This window comes from Callorhinus ursinus, unplaced genomic scaffold (genome assembly GCF_003265705.2).
Source record: "Callorhinus ursinus isolate GAN/ISIS: 27379988/994484 unplaced genomic scaffold, GSC_fseal_2.0 scaffold69, whole genome shotgun sequence".
NCBI classification, from domain to species: domain Eukaryota; kingdom Metazoa; phylum Chordata; class Mammalia; order Carnivora; family Otariidae; genus Callorhinus; species Callorhinus ursinus.
In genome coordinates, this window is record NW_027397131.1 from 1,314,765 (window position 1) to 1,331,974 (window position 17,210).

Genomic DNA, 17,210 nt, shown 5'->3' on the forward strand with positions numbered 1-17,210 from the left:
AGGATGATAGTGTCTTTTTCCATTGACAATTTGTATTTGATTCACCCAGGTACCTGGTGACAGTAGTCCAGTTAAGTGTCTTATTCTAAGTGTCATTTGAGATTTTCTGACTGTGTTTTTATTACTCAAAGGTAGGCTTCAGACCATGCAAGAAGTGTTTTAATACTGGGTCACTCTTGTTCCCAGGATATAGCCTTTCAGAGTTCTGATCCAGTTAGGGGAGTTACCATGGTTCTTACCTTTGGTGGACTCTAGATTTGGACTTTGTTAGAGGTGGCCTTAGGGAGACCACCATGTAACTTTGCAACTTGGTGTATTGCTTGGATTTTGAACTTCAGGGCAAAAGTAGCTGACAGTGCTCCATCTGTCTGGGTTTTTTAACCTCTTCAGGTTCTTGGCTCAATAATCCTCTCTGTCTTGTTAGCATTAGCAGTCAGCTTTAAAAAACACAAACTTGAAATGTATTTTATCTAGCATTTTAATTGTTACGGAGATGGTGATATGAATTATACAGAAAGCAGAAACTCCTGCGTGGTATTTTGGATTATTTGTTTACATATATGTCCTTTAGTTAGAGGTAGTTTTTGCTGTTTATAACTCCACTCCTGGCAGTGCCTCATAACATAAGTACATAGAAAATATTGACTGGTTTTAGCATGGCTTTAAAAAATATGTGGCGGGGGGGCTGGGTGGCTCAGATGGTTAAGCATCTGCCTTCGGCTCAGGTCATGGTCTCAGAGTCCTGGGTTCGAGCCCCACATCGGGCTCCCTGCTCAGCGGGAAACCTGCTTCTCCCTTTCCCACTCCCCCTGCTTGTGTTCCCTCTCTCGCTGTGTATCTCTCTGTCAAATAAATAAAATCTTTAAAAAAAATAAAAAATATGTAGACAGACTTTCATTTTAGCCATCAAAGAAAAATGAGATGAACTGTTTAACGACTTTTCTTCTAATACCTTCAGTACTAGTCTTAATAAATTTAGATGTTATGCTCTTCCTCGTGAGAAACCATGGAGAGATTTCTGAAAAACTGTTAAATGCTTTTAAAAATGTTGTTAAAGGAAGATTAATTTGGAAACTGTGTGCCAGATAGATTAGTTTGTTAGGATGCATGTTACAGATACCCTCTATCATGGCAGTTTTCTAAGTGTGATCCTTAGAGCAGTACCATCAGCATCACCTGGGAGCTTATCTTTTTATGATGATAATATTCTTGGAAAATACTTAGCATAGATAGATCGAGTATTAATCTTTCTTGGAATTAAATTATAATCCTGTATAAAGTAATGAAGGTTATTAGAGCAAAATTATAATCTAAATAGTTGAGTTCATTGAAAAATAAAAACTTGTCTGTATTAGGAAGATGGTGTAGTTCTAACTTAACCACACTTGTCTTAATTCAGTTGTTTTGCTGGGATTAGATTGTTTAGGGCCCAACTTTCCTTAAGAATAGTCTTATTAGAAGTAAAATCTCTCTGAAGCTCCTGGATGGCTCAGTTGGTTAAGCGTCAGACTCTTGATTTCGGCTCATGTCGTGATCTCAGGGTGGTGAGGTTGAGCCCTGCTTGCAGCCCCTTGCTGAACAGGGAGCCTGCTTGGGATTCTCTCTCTTCCACTCCCACTCCCTCACATGCTCTCTCTCTCTCTCTCTCTCTCTCTCTTTTTAAAGTAAGTTCTCTATTTTGCATTGTATTGTAATTTATATCTACAATATGATGGACGTTCCTTATTAGTATATAGTATAATCACAAGCAGGGTTTTATGATTCATCTATTTCCTAGTAGCTTTACCATATTTTTAAATGAGAAAAGATTCCTGTGTTACTTAAAAATATTAACATTAAGCTTCTAAAAAAGAAAGCTTCAAGTAGTCACTTGATCATTTATGTTTTGCTTACTAATTTTCTGAGAGTCTTTTGGCAAAGTGTTTTAATCTAAGATTTAAAACTGTCCATTCATAATTGTGTAGGCTTATATAAAAGGGCACATTTTTATATTTAAAAATGTTTCATCATTTTATAGCTACAGTGTAAAACTTTGGCAGCAATTTGAGTGTTTAACACATAGAGTACTTTGAAGGGAAAAGTACTTTAGTTTTAGCTTTAATATATTTTTCTAAAGATTTTATTTATTTGAGAGAAGAGAGAGAGAGTACGAGCAGAGGGGAGGAGCAGAGGGAGAGGGAGAAGCAGACTCTTCGCTGATCGGGAAGCCCGATGTGGGGCTCAATCCCAGGATCCTGAGATCATGACCTGAGCTGAAGGCAGATGCTTAATTGACTGAGCCACCCAAGTGCCCTAACCTTTATTTCTGTTCTTAAAAAGTAGAAGATCCAATAAAGTAGTACTTCATAAATATGTACATTGACAATGCTTCTTGTAATATTTATAATTCTTTGGTAACCTGTTGTGTTTCATTACTTGTTTAAACAATTGATCAAGTTTCCTTAGTTGTAGAGTATGAAATGTGTTCAAGGTGATTTGGATCAAAAATTTTTTTTCAAAGTAACTGACATCATCAGTCTCTATGATCATAGGAAAATCTGAATGTTTCTATGAAAAGTTTAGTTTTAACCATATAACTTCTTGTAAACCCAGTCATATTAATGTGAATTAGTTGCAAAATGAATCACTCTCACTGAAATAAGTGGCCTGCTATTATGTTTTCATACTTGTAAAAAAAAAAAAAACAAACCTATAAATACATATCATTACATTTAAATTATTCTTAAAATTTCATTTAGATATATAGTGCTTTTTGGAGTGTGAAATGAAAAAATTGATTATATAGTTTTTTACCAAATGGAAGGTATAAAGTTTTATATACACACTTCATGGACATAATAAACATAATTTTAAAATAAAATGCAAATAGAATATTATAACCATGTTTTAAATGTATGAATTCTGTGGGGGAGGAGATAGACTTTGCTACAGTTTATTACAAAGCTAGGGTTATATTTTATTACTTATGTAAAATAGTGTTCTCTGTTTAGCTTCTTTTAGTGCTAGGAGAATTGTGTAGTTGCATTGATTACTTCCATGCAATGGAAATCTGACCTTCAGCATATGTTTGAGAAATTGCCAGCACACCATGATCAGATGACTAGAGAGTTTTCCCCCTTATTTGACAGACCTTTAGGTGTAGTAATATGCCACAGAAATTTTACAAATTTTTTTTGTAATATCAAAAGTTTTCTAAAATATTAAAAGCACATTAAAATATTGACAAAATAAGATTATTTTTCTCAAATCATTGATTACAGTTCAGGTGATTTTTACATGTTGACTTATAAAAAATACACTAAGAAAATCATTATTGTTGAGTGAATAATATTTTACTTTCTTATTGAAAATATCTTTGCCTGTAAAATATCATTAAGGGTTGAAGTAAGTTAATTTTTTTTCTTGGTCATATTTTTCCTTGTGCAGTTTAAACATTGCAGGTTTCTCTTATTTTAGTGTTCTTATCTAGTTCTTATTTAATTGTAAGTATCCTTTAAAAATATAGACTCCTTGGGCACCTGTGTGGCTCAGTCAGTTAAGTGGCTGCCTTCGGCTCAGGTCATGATCTCAGGGTCCTGGGATCGAGCCCCACATCGGGCTCCCTGCTCCGCGGGGAGCCTGCTTCTCCCTCTCCCACCCCGCTGCTTGTGTTGCCTCTCTTGCTGTCTCTCTCTGTCAAATAAATAAATAAAATCTTTAAAAAAATATATATATATATAGACTCCTTTATAGAAGTTAAGTGTATGATGGAATATTTATCTTCTGTGGAACTCCTAGCTAGGAGCAAGATGCTGCACAATTGTGTTGAAGCCTGTTCTCAGGACAGTATTTTTAGAAAATGTATGAGATTCAGCTGTATAGTTGTGGGAGTTCAGCATGAATACTCTGAACTCTCTTTTTTTCAGTTTCATCCATTGAGTATACAGGAAGGCAGGGGAAGGGGAGTGCCTTGATGTTTGAAAATCAAGTAATGAGTTGATAAGTACCAACAGGTGCTAGACTGGATATTTTCCTGCAGGTGCTGCTATTCTATAGGGCATCGCTGTTGCTTTTTATTGTTGTTGTTTTTTTTAAAGATTTTATTTATTTATTTGAGAGAGAGAATGAGAGATAGCACGAGAGGGAGGAGGGTGAGGGGGAGAAGCAGACTCCCTGCTGAGTATGGAGCCCGATGCGGGACTCGATCCTGGGACTCCAGGATTATGACCTGAGCCGAAGGCAGTCGCTTAACCAACTGAGCTACCCAGGCGCCCCGCAGTTGCTTTTTATTGTGTCAGATGTGCAAAAAAAGATTTCATTTTAAGGAACATTAAAGTAATACAGTCTTTTATAGTTCCATTTTATGGTTTTGTAATAATTAGGTATGCCTTAGGCTTATATACTGAATTAGTTCTTCTAAATTTTTATGGTTTATGATTAAGTTATTAAATTATCGGTATGTGCTTATATGTCACCTTGAAAAATAAAAAGATGTTATTTTAAAGTCATATATTCAGTAGATTCAGTATCAGGAGTTCCAAGAGCATGCTAAACCAAAACTTAAAAAATCAAACGTCTGTGCTATAGTTTTGCTGAATCAACATGAACCAAACTAATGGCCATATCCATTGCACTATAAGTGAGAACCAGCTTCATGTTTGTATATAAAAACATTAAAGAAAACAATATAGATCATTATTCCTCCAGTAATGTCATCATAGTACGGTAACCTTTCATATTACTGCTTTCTTACAAAAGTCATGTGTAAGGTTTTATTAGGTGGGAAAGGTTATATAATTTATAGCAAACTGGTGGCTTTAAAATACATAGATAGGATACTAAAGTTTGTTTGTTTATTTTTAGGGCACTAAAGTTTATAGGTAAAATTCTAATGAGGTATATCTGATCTGTCTCTAATACTGTGATATTATATACTAATATTAAAGTTTTAGGTAAGTCATTTTATGTGAAGAAAAATTGTGTTCTTAAGTGAGATTTGGTAAGTAACCATATTCTTCCTTATACCCACACTGCTACATTTACTCATTTTCAAAAGCAGTGGAATGGAGTTGTATTTTAAGAGGAAATTAGGTTGTAGAGTTGGCAATAGCAGGGAAAAATGCATCTAATCAAATTAATTCAACTTTTTATTTTTCTTTATTGATGTGGAATTTTCATTGTGTTTGTAATTTTGAAATCCTAATTTTCATCACAAAAATTTGTGACTGTCCTCCATTCAGCTTTTAATCTGACTTGAGGGAGAAAAGTTTAAGTGCTTGCTGAAGTTAAAAGAACTGCTTTACTTAGATTTTTTAGCATTCTTCTCTCTGTCTCTTATCCATGCACAGGCTTGCATAGATCCTCTACCATTATCTCCTGATACCATTTTTTATCTCCTAGCAAAGCAGGAAAAAATAGGTTCAGCATAAGGCAGCTGTGAAGGAAGGACTTTTCTCCCACCAGAAGGGAGTTTAGCTATTTTACTAAATAAATCTAAGATTTCCTCCTTCCCAATAGTTGCAGCTGTTTACATAAAATGTTCCTACAATATGAGATTGTGTCTCTATTTTGTAAGACTCTGGTGAGGAAACTCATGTTAAAAATCTATACATATTAAGCTAGAATATGTTCATTTAAAAAATGTTATTTAACAGAGGTAAATGTATTTCATCCTTAACGTATTTAAGATGGCAAAACATAAATCAAATAACCTATTTTGGTATTCAGCTCCAAAACTGTTTAAGTCCAAACAGTGCTGTCAAATCAAATATTGACGAGTGCTTGTCTTTGACCTATTTTCCTATTACCTCTTTCAGATAAATACACACACACATATATTGAAAGATGAGACTAAGTATTTGGAAATTACATATCTTTCAGTGAGCCTGATTACAATGGGTTAAGTCTTAAGATAGCTCTGAACTACTAGTAGGTCTTCAATCATTATTTAGCAAGTTTTTGTGATTATTATTTTGATAGTGTATCTTTGTGTTGTGGTCTTTTTCTTCTTTTTTAAAATTATATCATACAGAATATACACTATTCTTTAGTTTAAAAAAATACATTTTTATCTACTCATGTAACTACCACCCAGATCAAAATATAGAATGTTTCTAACACACCATGCTTACCCAGTTATCCCTTCCCACTCTATACTGCTCCTCCTCTATTCCACTAATTCTATCACTATGGATGAGATTTGCCTATTGTTGAACTTCAGGGGCACCTGGGTGGCTCAGGCGGTTAAGCGTCCCAACACTTGATTTCAGATCAGGTCATGATCTGGGATTGAGCCCCATGTTAAGCTCCACACTCAGTGTGGAATATGCTTGCTCTCTCTCTGCCTCCTGCCCCCCGCTTGTGTGTGTGCTCTGCTCTCTCTCAAAATAAATAAATCTTCATATAAGTGGAATCAGGCAGTGGCTTTTTTTCTTTTTTAATGCAGTGGCTTTTAAACCCTATAATATCTGTGAAATTCCTGATCTTAGTTTTCCAGGGCTGCAGTAACACATCACTGCAAACTTGGTGGCTTAAAACAATAGAAATTTATTTTCTCAACTCTGGAGGTCAGAGTATGAAATCAAGTTGTTGCTCTCTCCCTAGGCTCTAGAAGAGGAGAATTTTTTCTTACCTTTAAAGGGAAGCATGAGGGGCGCCTGGGTGGTCAGTTGTTAAGTGTCTGCCTTTGGCTCAAGTCATGACCCCAGGGTCCTGGGATCTAGCCCTACGTCAGGCTCCCTGCTCGGTGGGAGGAACTGGTGGAATCTTCAGGGTTTGCTATCTATATATAGGGAGAGAGAGAGAGAGAGAATGAGTATCATATCACCTGCGAATTGTGAAAGTTTGACTTCTTCCTTAATAATTTGGGTGCCATTTATTCCTTTTTTTCATCTGATTGCTGTGGCTAGGATTTTCCAGTACTGTGTTGAATAAAAGTGGGGAGAGTGGACATCTTTTCTTGTTCCTGACCTTAGGAAAAAGGTCTCATTTTCCCCCATTGGGTGTGATGTTAGCTGTGTGTTTTCATATTTATTATGTTGAGGTATATTCCCTCTAAACCTACTTTGTTGAGGGTTTTTATCATGAGTGGATATTATACTTTGCTAAATGCTTTTTCTGCATCTATTGAAATGATCAGTCATATGGTTCTTATCCTTTCTTTTGTTGGTGTGTTGTAGCACATTGATTAACTTGCTCATCTTGAACCACTCTTGCATCCCAGGAATAAATCCCCTGATTATGGTGAATGATTTTCCTTCCCTCTCTCTCCTCCCCCCCTTTTTTAGATTTTTTATTTTTAAGTAAACTGTATACCCAACATGGGGCTCAAACCCACAATCCTGAGTTCAAGAGTCACATGCACTATTGAGTGAACCAGCCAGGTACCCCTCAGAATGATTTTCTTAATGTATTGTTAGATTTGGTTTGCTAATATTTTGTTGAGGATTTTTGCATCTATGTTCATCAGATATATTGGCCTGTAGTTCTCTTTTTTTGTGGTATCTTTATCTGGTTTTGGTATCAGGGTAATGGCTGTCTTCGTGGAATGAAATGGGAAGTTTTCCTTCCTCTTCTGTTTTTTGTAATAGTTTGAGAAGAATAGGTATTAACTCTTCTTTAAGTGCTTGGTATCATTTAGGGCACCTGGGTGGCTCAGTCGGTTGAGTGTCTGCCTTCAGCCCAGGTCGTGACCCTGGCTTCCTGCTCAGAGGGGTGCCTGCTTCTCCCTCTACTTTTCACCCTTGCTCCTGATCTCTCCTCTTTCACTCTCTCTCAAATATATAAAATCTTAAAAAAAAAAAAAAGGTGTTTGGTAGAATTCACTTGTGAAGCCCTCTGGTCCTGGACTTTGTTTGTTGGGAGTTTTTGATTATTGATTCAATTTTATTGCTGGTAATCGGTCTGTTCAGATTTTCTGTTTCTTCCTGATTCAGTTTTGGTAGGTTATATGTTTCTAGGAATTTATCCATTTCTAATAGGTTGTCCAGTTTGGTGGCATATAAATTTTCATAATACTCTCCTATAACCCTTTTTTTTTGTGGTTTCAGTTGTTATTTCTCCTCTTTCATTCCTGATTTTGTTTCATTGAATCCTCTCTCTCTTTTTCTCTGATGATTCTGGCTGAAGTTTATCAATTTTTTCGATCTTATAAAGAATCAGCTCCTGGTTTTATTGTTCTGTTGTGGTTTTTTAAGTTTCTATATTATTTATTTGTGCTCTGATCTTTATTATCTCCTTTCTTCTTTGGGCTTGGGTTTTGTTTGTTCTTTTTCTTAGCTCCCTTACCTATGAGGTTAGGTTGTTTATTTGAGATTTTTCTTGCTTCTTGAGGGAGGCCTGTATTGCTATAAACTTCCCTCTTAGAACTGCTTTTGCTGCATCCCAAAGATTTTGGACTGCTGTGTCTTCATTTCATTTCTTCCCATGTAATCTTTTATTTCTTTTTTTATTTCTTGGTTGACTCATTCATTCTTTAGTAGCATGTTATTTAACCTCCAGTTGTTTGTGCTCTTTCCAGGGTTGTTTTTTGTTTTGTTTTGTTTTGTTTTGTGTTTTGGTGATTGACTTCTAGTTTCATAGCATTGTGGTCAGAAAAGATGCATGGTATGACTTTGATGTTTTTGAATTTGTTGGATCTTGTTTTGTGGCCTAATACATGATCTCTTCTGAAGAATGTTCTAGGTGCACTTGAAAAGTATTCTGCTGTTTAGGATGGAATGTTCTGAATATATCTGTTAAATTCATCTGGTCCAGTGTGTCATTCAAAGCCAGTGTTTACTTGTTGATTTTCTGTTTGGAAGAAGGCTGGCCTGGGAGGATCCACAAAACGTGGGTGGGAGGGGCATGCAATTTTAACAAGGTATGCACAGGTCTTCCTTAGGAGGGGTCCTCCACCACCCGGCTGAGCTCCCACAAAGCACAGGGGTCAGGAGATGCAATGTTGGCAGGTTTGCTTTGGTCTTCCAGGTGAGGGACCTGCAGCTCCAGGACTGAGGCAAGTGTGACTGTAAAGGGCGGATCCACCAAAGTGTGGGGGGTGGGGCTTGGTGTAAGCGAGTTAAGTAGTTAAATGTTGGTATTGTGCTGGTTCCTGCGGGTGGCTGTGTGTTTATGCTGGTGGGCAGAAGAGGGAAATAATGCCTGCCAGCTCCTTTGTTCCTGGAGGAGTCTCCCAGTGATCTCCTTTGGGAGATCCCCCTTTGGGACAGGCTCTCAGATTAGTAAATCACTCTACCTCCCATATGCCCTAGGCATTTTTCAAACTGCTGCCACACTATATCCCTGTAGTTATTGTGCTTTTTAATGGCAGGTACTCCGCTTCCTGTTACCCTCCATGCTTTCCAAGAACTGAGCTGCTAGGTTTTTATTTATTTATTTATTTATTTATTTATTTATTTATTTATTTATTAGGTTTTTAAATTCTAGGCTTTAAGTCCCGCTGATTATAAGAACTAAGGAAATTCGGCCCCTCTAGATTTCAAAGCCAAATGTTATGGGGATTTGTCTTACCCATGCAGGCTTCCCAGTATCATAGTCTGTTTCTCTCCCTTCTCCACGCCAGTGGGTCCCAGATGGTCCTGCAGTCTTGATGTGGCCTCTTTTTTACCTTTAGTTGTGGAGTTTATTCTGCCAGTCTTCAGGTCACTTTATGGCTTATTTACACTGATGTTTGTGTTACCTAGTTGTATCCGTGGGAGGAGGGGAGCTTAGGGTCCTCCTACTCCTACATCATCCCAGTTTCTCCCAGTATATTGTTTTTCTTTAGAAAGAAGGTGCTAACTGAAGGAAGGGCAGTATGATATGTTGGAAAGATTATTAGAAGTTTGGACTACTAATCTGTAGTCCTGGCTCTGTTATTAACTACATTCTTGTCTTTGGATCCTTATGGAATATGTCTCCAATTTTTCATATGGCCCTTGGTATTTGCAATGGTTGCCAAATTCACAAATACCATCAGTTTCATACCTGTTCACTTACCCTTCCTTTCCTTCAGGAACACACTGAACTTTCTTTTTTTTTCTTGGTACATTTTTTTATTTTATAAGTATTAGCCTATATTAGACTAAGTTGAGATTAATAAAAGATGTGTTGATTTAAAAGAGATTCATAATTGTGTTGAACTTTGGATGCTTTTTTTGTTCATTTACCAAGTTCATTTTGTTCATTACCAAGTTTTTTTTTTTTTTTTAAGGTTTTATTTATTTATTTGACAGAGAGAGAGGGAACACAGGCAGGGGGAATGGGAAAGGGAGAAGCAGGCTTCCTGTGGAGCACAGAGCCCGATGGAGGGCTCGATCCCAGGACCCTGGGATCATGACCTGAGCCAAAGGCAGACGCTTAATGACTGAGCCACCCAGGTGCCCTATTAAGTTCTTTTAACAAGTAATTTCCTATGCACAGAAGCCATGAAGTATGTGTGATTAAATTTGTGCCTGGGTGAAGTAACCTGTTGTTTTATGTGCTAGCTTTTTGGAGTCATTCATTAATGGTTAAACATATTAAATCTGGAATAGGCCTACTGATCATTGATTTCTCTGATAGATATTTGGTAGTCCTTCCAGGCATTCAGAAAGGGGACTGTGAGACTTTTTACTGTTTCCTGAGGTTAAGACTATTCCTTATGTTATCTATTTTTTTTTCACTTATTCAGACAGTATTTTTTGATGATGAACTGTGTGCCAGGTACTGTGTTCCTAAGCATCCCAGACAGTTCCATCATTCTTAGAGCATTCTGTCTGTAGTGTTTTTATATGTAAGAAGGTTTCAGTTATAAGTGAGTCCTCAGTGGCCATGCTTTTGAAATGCTAACAATAGTTATTAAACTTTAGAGATTTCTGAAATTAATATGCATGAGAGGAGGGAACATTAAAAACAAACATTTAACAATTATGTTTCCAAAATATCAAGAGTAGATAAAAATGTAAAAGCTAGATAAACTTGTATCCTCCCATACTTACAGTATAGTTGCAATATTGATGAGATGGATACCTGATGTTTGTATTATCATAAGTATATAAACACTATTTTTGGCTACCTACTTTAGTATATATTGACTTTTTTGGAAAATATTTTATATATTATATAATAATGGTCTTGCATGCGCTACCTTTATTTAGTTTTCTATGTACTTGTCACTAATTTAATCCCCAAATTACCCAGCGTCTTTTCAGTACCTCCAAGTGTGTGTATTAGTCCTGTCCATTTTACCTCCTTTAGGTAATCTTTCCTGGAGACTTGAAAATTGTACTCTCCAGACCTCTCGTGATCTTGTTTTGCCATCATACTGGTGATTCCCTTGCCTTTTTTTTTTTTTTGGATTGGATTCTTTTCCTGGGTTCCATGTCTTAGTGGAATATATCATTTAGTAATCTCTTTAAAAAGTATTGTCGGGGTACCTGGCATGCTCAGTTAGTAAATCATGCAGCTCTTGATATAGGGGTCATGAGTTTAAGTCCCATGTTGGGGACTTAACTTACTTAAAAAAAAAAAGTATTACCCCTAAAAAAGACATTTTTTTTGATGGCCTCTTTATTTCATTAATTTGTAATTTTTTAAAAGATTTTATTTATTTTTTTCTTCCCATTTCCACTCACCATTTATTTTAATACTGTGCTACAGCAAAGAATCCAGCTACTCAACATTAGATGCATCCTGGGTCAGGTTTCCATCCTGGTACTTCCTCCTTATCTTTGGACTTTAGAGCAATTACTCTGATTTGGGCCAAGATAATGCCGCAGACCAATAAGATTTTATTTTATTTTATTTTATTTATTTAAAAAAATTTTTTTAAAAGATTTTATTTATTAGAGCACGAGAGTGGGGTCAAGGGCAAGGGAGAAGCAGACTCCCCACTGAGCAGGGAGCCCGAAGTGGGACTGGATCCCAGGACTCTGGGATCATGACCTGAGCTGAAGGCAGATGCTTAACTGACTCAGCCACCCAGGGACCCCTTAAGATTTTATTTTTTAAGTAATCTCTACACACAGTGTAGTGCTGGAACTTATAACCCTGAGATGAAGACTCACATGCTCTACCAACCGAGCCGGCCAGGTGCCTTGAAAGGATCTGTATTTAAGCTCAAACTTGACTCATATCTGATTGGATATAGAATTCTGGATTAGAGATTGGAAATGATTTTTCCTCAGAATTTTGAAAGCATTGATCTAATGTCTTCCAGATTCTGGTGTTGCTTTTAAGAAGTGATACAGTTTTGCTTTTTAATCTTCTATATGAAAGAAGAATGTGCGATCTTCTCTTTTTGTTCTTTGAAATTTCACAGTGACATTCCTAGATCTCTTCATCTGAATGCTTGTTAGCTTTTTAGGAGTTGCTTTTCAGTCTGGGAACTTTGAGTTTCAATTCCGGGAAATTTTCTTGAATTATTTCTTTAGTTTCCTCTTTTGTGTGTTTTTTTCTTTATCAGAACTTTGTTTTACAATATGGGACCACACTGGTCCTCCTTCTACAATATTTTTTTTTCTCCCATTTTCTTTTTGTTGTAGTTGGAAAATTTTACAACTTTATATTCTAAATCTTCTACTGAGTTTTTTCATTTCTGCCATCATAGTTTAATTTCCTAAAGTGTTTTTGTTTTCCAGCAAAGTTATTTTTTGATAGCTTCCTATTTCTGTATTTTGATTGTTAAATTTATCTTATTGAGAATAATAATATTAGGGTTTTTTTTGGGGGGGGTTGTTGTTGTTTTCTTCTCCTTTCAGAGTCTTCTTGTCTTCCAGTCACTTTTTTCTGTGTGTAATTTAGTCTAGAAAAATTTGGCATTTTTCTCACATGAAATGTATGATGATTCTTTCTGAATACTCAGATTTAATAGCTTTAACACTTAAAAAACACATGGGGAGCTCTGAGCAACATGGGCAGGGTTCGTTGACTACTTTTATTGTTTGTGGAGATCAGGCTGCTTTTTTATGGAATAACTAATGTCTGTATTTAGGTGTCTTTTATGTTAAACTGGTCAGGTTTCCCAGAGATATCTGCCAATCTTTTCCCTCTCAAAGTTTATACCCATTGAGGTAAACAAACAAAACTAGGCGTTGCAGGAGGGAGGGGTTTGGTTCTCAGCATATTTCATTATGTAACTTTCACTTGATTTTCCTGTTTCAGTAGCAGTCTCTGTCTTCAATTGCTTTAATATGCTCCCTTATTCATAGACCCTCCAATAACCTTTTCCAGGGGAAACAAACCTCCGTTTCTCCAAAGTGAAAGAGGAGGCAGTTGCTAGGCTAGAGCCAAGGAGAGATCTGTGTTTCTAGCAGCTGCTTAAACATACTAATATTATTTTTCTTATTAGTGCTTTCCCCTCAACTAATATTAAACCATTGTGGGCTTCTGGGGTGCCTAGATGGCTGAGTCGGATAGTCGTCTGACTCTTGATTTTGGCTCAGGTCATGATCTCAGGGTGGGCGTGGAGCCTCCTTAAGATTCTCTCTCTCAAAAAAAATAAAAATAAAAAACAAAAACATAATAAAAAATGAATAAATAAAAATAAGAACCATTGGGGGGGGCGCCTGGGTGGGTCAGTCGTTAAGTGTCTGCCTTTGGCTCAGGTCATGGTCCCAGGGATCAAGCCCTGCATCGGGCTCCCTGCTCCGCCGGAAGCCTGCTTCTCCCTCTCCCACTCCCCCTGCTTGTGTTCCCTCTCTCGCTGTCTCTCTCTCTCTCAAATAAATAAGTAAAATCTTAAAAAAAAAAAAAAAAAAAAGACCACTGTGGGCTTCTGTGTTGTAAATTGGAGTGTTTATCAGCATTCCTAAATTCTGGCTTTAGCTTAACCTTCTTTTATTTCATGAAATCAGCTACTACTGCTATTGCTGTTATTTAATATTAGTTGATTCTGCTCACTTTTTAGTCTGTTGAAATTTATTGGAGTCTTCATTTTATCATCCAACATGTTAATTATTATTCTTAACTTTTCATCCTGTTGAGTCAACTGAGTATCTTGATTGAAGTATGAGGTTCGAGCCCTGTTGATTACTTTTGAAGACATTCAATCACTTTTACTTTAGTTTTTGGTTAATACTGTAAATTTGTGTGTGTGTGTGTTTTTAATCCAGCTATGAGTACCAAGTTATCCTATATTATTAATGAGCTTATATAGTTTTTATTTTATTCCTCAAAGTATGTTCAGGATCTTTCCCTACAATATTAGAATTTTAAAAATCTAGTGTATTATTTACACTGGCCTCCCTAAAAAGAAGAAATTTATCAATAAAGAAAAAACTTAAGATCACTGTAGTGAAATAAAATTTGCTCTTGGTATATAACCTTTTTTCTTTTTTTAGTGCTAATAAGCCAACTTACAAGTAATCATTTTTGTCCTTTGGATATAGATCAACATTAATGGATCGTCAAGAGCCTTTCAACTCAAAGGGTCTTTGTTTGATACATAATTTTCTAAGAAAAAAAGTTTCTCCATTTCCCAAATCAGTGCATTTTAGAAATTATTTTCTTATGATGTTTTACAGATTATACACATTAGAGTTGCATGTCTAATTCAAACCTGTGATTATTTACGCTCTGTAGACAAAAACTAGTTTACAAAGTTAGGTATTCTCTTACTGTCGTCTTTTCTCATTTCAACTTCATTTACTTTTTAACTATGTTTCTTCTACCTTTTCCAGTTTTCTACTCAATTCTCCTTGGTGGAGAAGATGGATGCAAAAAAGGAGGTGTGAGTAGTTCTTTATTCTCTCTGCATCTGTTAACATTACATCATCTTTCCCATGCAGTATTCCTGTTTCTTCTTGGTTCGTCCTCTCACATTTATACAACCAGTAGGCCTGTTTGGTTTTCCTTTTTATCACTTATAAAATTTAGTCTATTCTGAAAATATAAATAAATAAGGTTTATGATATTCATAAATATCCTTAGTTACATTTCCCTCCTTCCATTATTTATATATGTCCTTTTAAAATCTGACATCAGAAAACTCTATATTAGCCATATTGTTTCACTCACTCATCAACTTCATTTATTCAGTCCACTGACATTTATTAAGTTCCCAAAGTATATCAGGCCCTCAGAAATAAGATACTGATATTACTTTTACTATTAGAGTTCATACTTTCATAGGTAATATCTCCTCCCATTTCTTATTAGAATTATTCATATTTATATAATTAAAATTGTAACTTTTGCTTTTTGGTCTCCAATTCACATTGTTGAATTCGCTTTTCTTTTTTGGAGCTAGCTATGTGTGGTATTATAAAAGTAGACTTAGGTTTGAGTTCTGGCTCTGCCAAATGTTAATTGTGTAATGTTGGATAAATCACTTAATCTTTCTGAATTTTACATTTCTCAGCTATAAAATATACTTAGTATCTACTTCATAGGGTAAATTGAGAGGATTTACATGTTAAAAATGAATTGAAAGGAGTGTATGTACATGTACTATATAAACTTCTTAAATTTAAGGAGCTATACTGTGGTATTTTTATAAGGATTGCTATCTAGATACTGCAGTCCTTTTGAAATATGGTTGTAAGCCCCTTTGGAAATAAGAACTGTATCATATTGATCCTTATCCATTGCAACTAGTAAATAGCAATGACTCATACTTTTGGATTGAATTTCCTAAGAATTGGACTTAGAACAAGGCTTAATAGAGTTCCTATATCTTTTCATATATATGTACTACCTCTTGGTCACAATTCTGACATAACAGTGACAAGTATGTATACACCTGATAGCATAGCTTCAAAATACCTGGAGTAAAATTTTACAGAATTACAGAAATTACATATAGGCAGTTTTGCAGTCATAGTTGAAAATTTTAACACCCTTCCTATAGCAGTTGGTAGAATAACTACATAAAAAGCTAGCAAACACATTGAAGATTTGACAAACATTCTCATTCATCTTGATTTAATTGATATTTATGGAACACTGTACTTCATGCTGCAATAATACACTTTCTTTTCAAGTACACATGGTATATTTATCTAAAGAGACCATATGCTGGGTCATGAAATAATTCTAAATAAATTTAAAAGGATGGAAATAACACAAGAGTATGTTCTTCGACCATAGTGGAGTTAAATTAGAATAATAACAGTATGATGTCTAGGAAAAACATTCAAATGTTTGGATATTAGACAATACCCACAATTTGTGGGTCAAAGAAGAAATCACAAGGGAAATTAGATGTCATTTCGAAAACGAAATGACACACATATCAGAATGTGTAGATGCAGCTTCAGGGTTTAAAGAGAAATTTATATCTTTAAATGCTTATATTAGAAAGGATGGAAAATAAAATCAGTGACCCAGGGATTTACCTTAAGAGAGAAAAGTAAGAGCAAATAAAACCCAGCTATGAATATGGCAGGAAATAAAGATAAGAGTAGATCAGTGTGGGTCTCCTGGGTGGTTCGGTTAAGCATCCAAGTGTTGATTGCTGTTCAGGTCATGACCTCAGGGTCATAACATCAAGCCCTGTGTTGGGCTCCACACTGGGGGTGGAACCTGCTTAAGATTCTCTCTCTCACTCTCCCTCTGCCCCTCCGCCCACAACAAAGAATAGATCAATGAAATAGTCTATAAAAGGGAAAAAGTGAACAAAACTATACTGAGGTAATAGTTTTCACCTGTCAGATTCTTCCTCATTTCACCTCTCCTTTCAAATCGGCAGCATACCCATTTGGTGAGACTGTGGAAGATAGGCACTTTCTCACAGCTTGTCTATTGGAATACAAAGTAGTACAACCTCGTATATTGGGAAATTTGACATTATCTAGCTAAATTAAATACTCATTTACTCTTTGATCTAGTAAATCTCACTCCTGGGGATATATCCCAAATATAGAGAGGCATATATATGTCATACAAAATGACATATGAACAAGGCTACATTCATTGTAGCACTGTTTGTAGTAGCAAAAGACTGAAAGGACACAAGTATTTATCAGTAGGATTCTCATTGCATAAAATATTTATTATTATCCAGTGGAGTATTATATGGGTGTAAAAGCAAATGAAGAGCATCTTCTATGCCTTGATAGCCAATTAATATTGTGCAGTAAAACTAATAAGGTACAGAAAAGTTCATAAAGTATGTTACTGTTTAAATATATTTGTATATATGCACATTTCTAATTTTATTTTTTTAATTTAGGAATTAATAAAAAAAACTATTCCACTATAAGGAACCGAAATAGAAGGAATAGCTAGAGTTCTGCAAATATATCTTGTTTTCTAGGTGTGGTGTTGAAACT

At 35.7% G+C, this 17,210-nt stretch overlaps 1 protein-coding gene across 4 annotated transcripts in view; it reads left to right on the top strand.

The window, feature by feature from the left end:
• The window catches only part of JMJD1C (jumonji domain containing 1C), a 270,901-nt gene that overhangs the window by 36,687 nt on the left and 217,004 nt on the right, over positions 1-17,210 (top strand). For 2 of the 4 annotated variants that reach the window (XM_073886201.1, XM_073886202.1), the window contains exon 2: positions 14,619-14,666. The exons of the other annotated variants lie outside the window; for them this stretch is intronic. In XM_073886201.1, the coding sequence (XP_073742302.1) occupies positions 14,619-14,666 (48 nt within the window). The remainder of the gene's footprint in view (positions 1-14,618; positions 14,667-17,210) is intronic. 4 annotated transcript variants of the gene reach the window in all.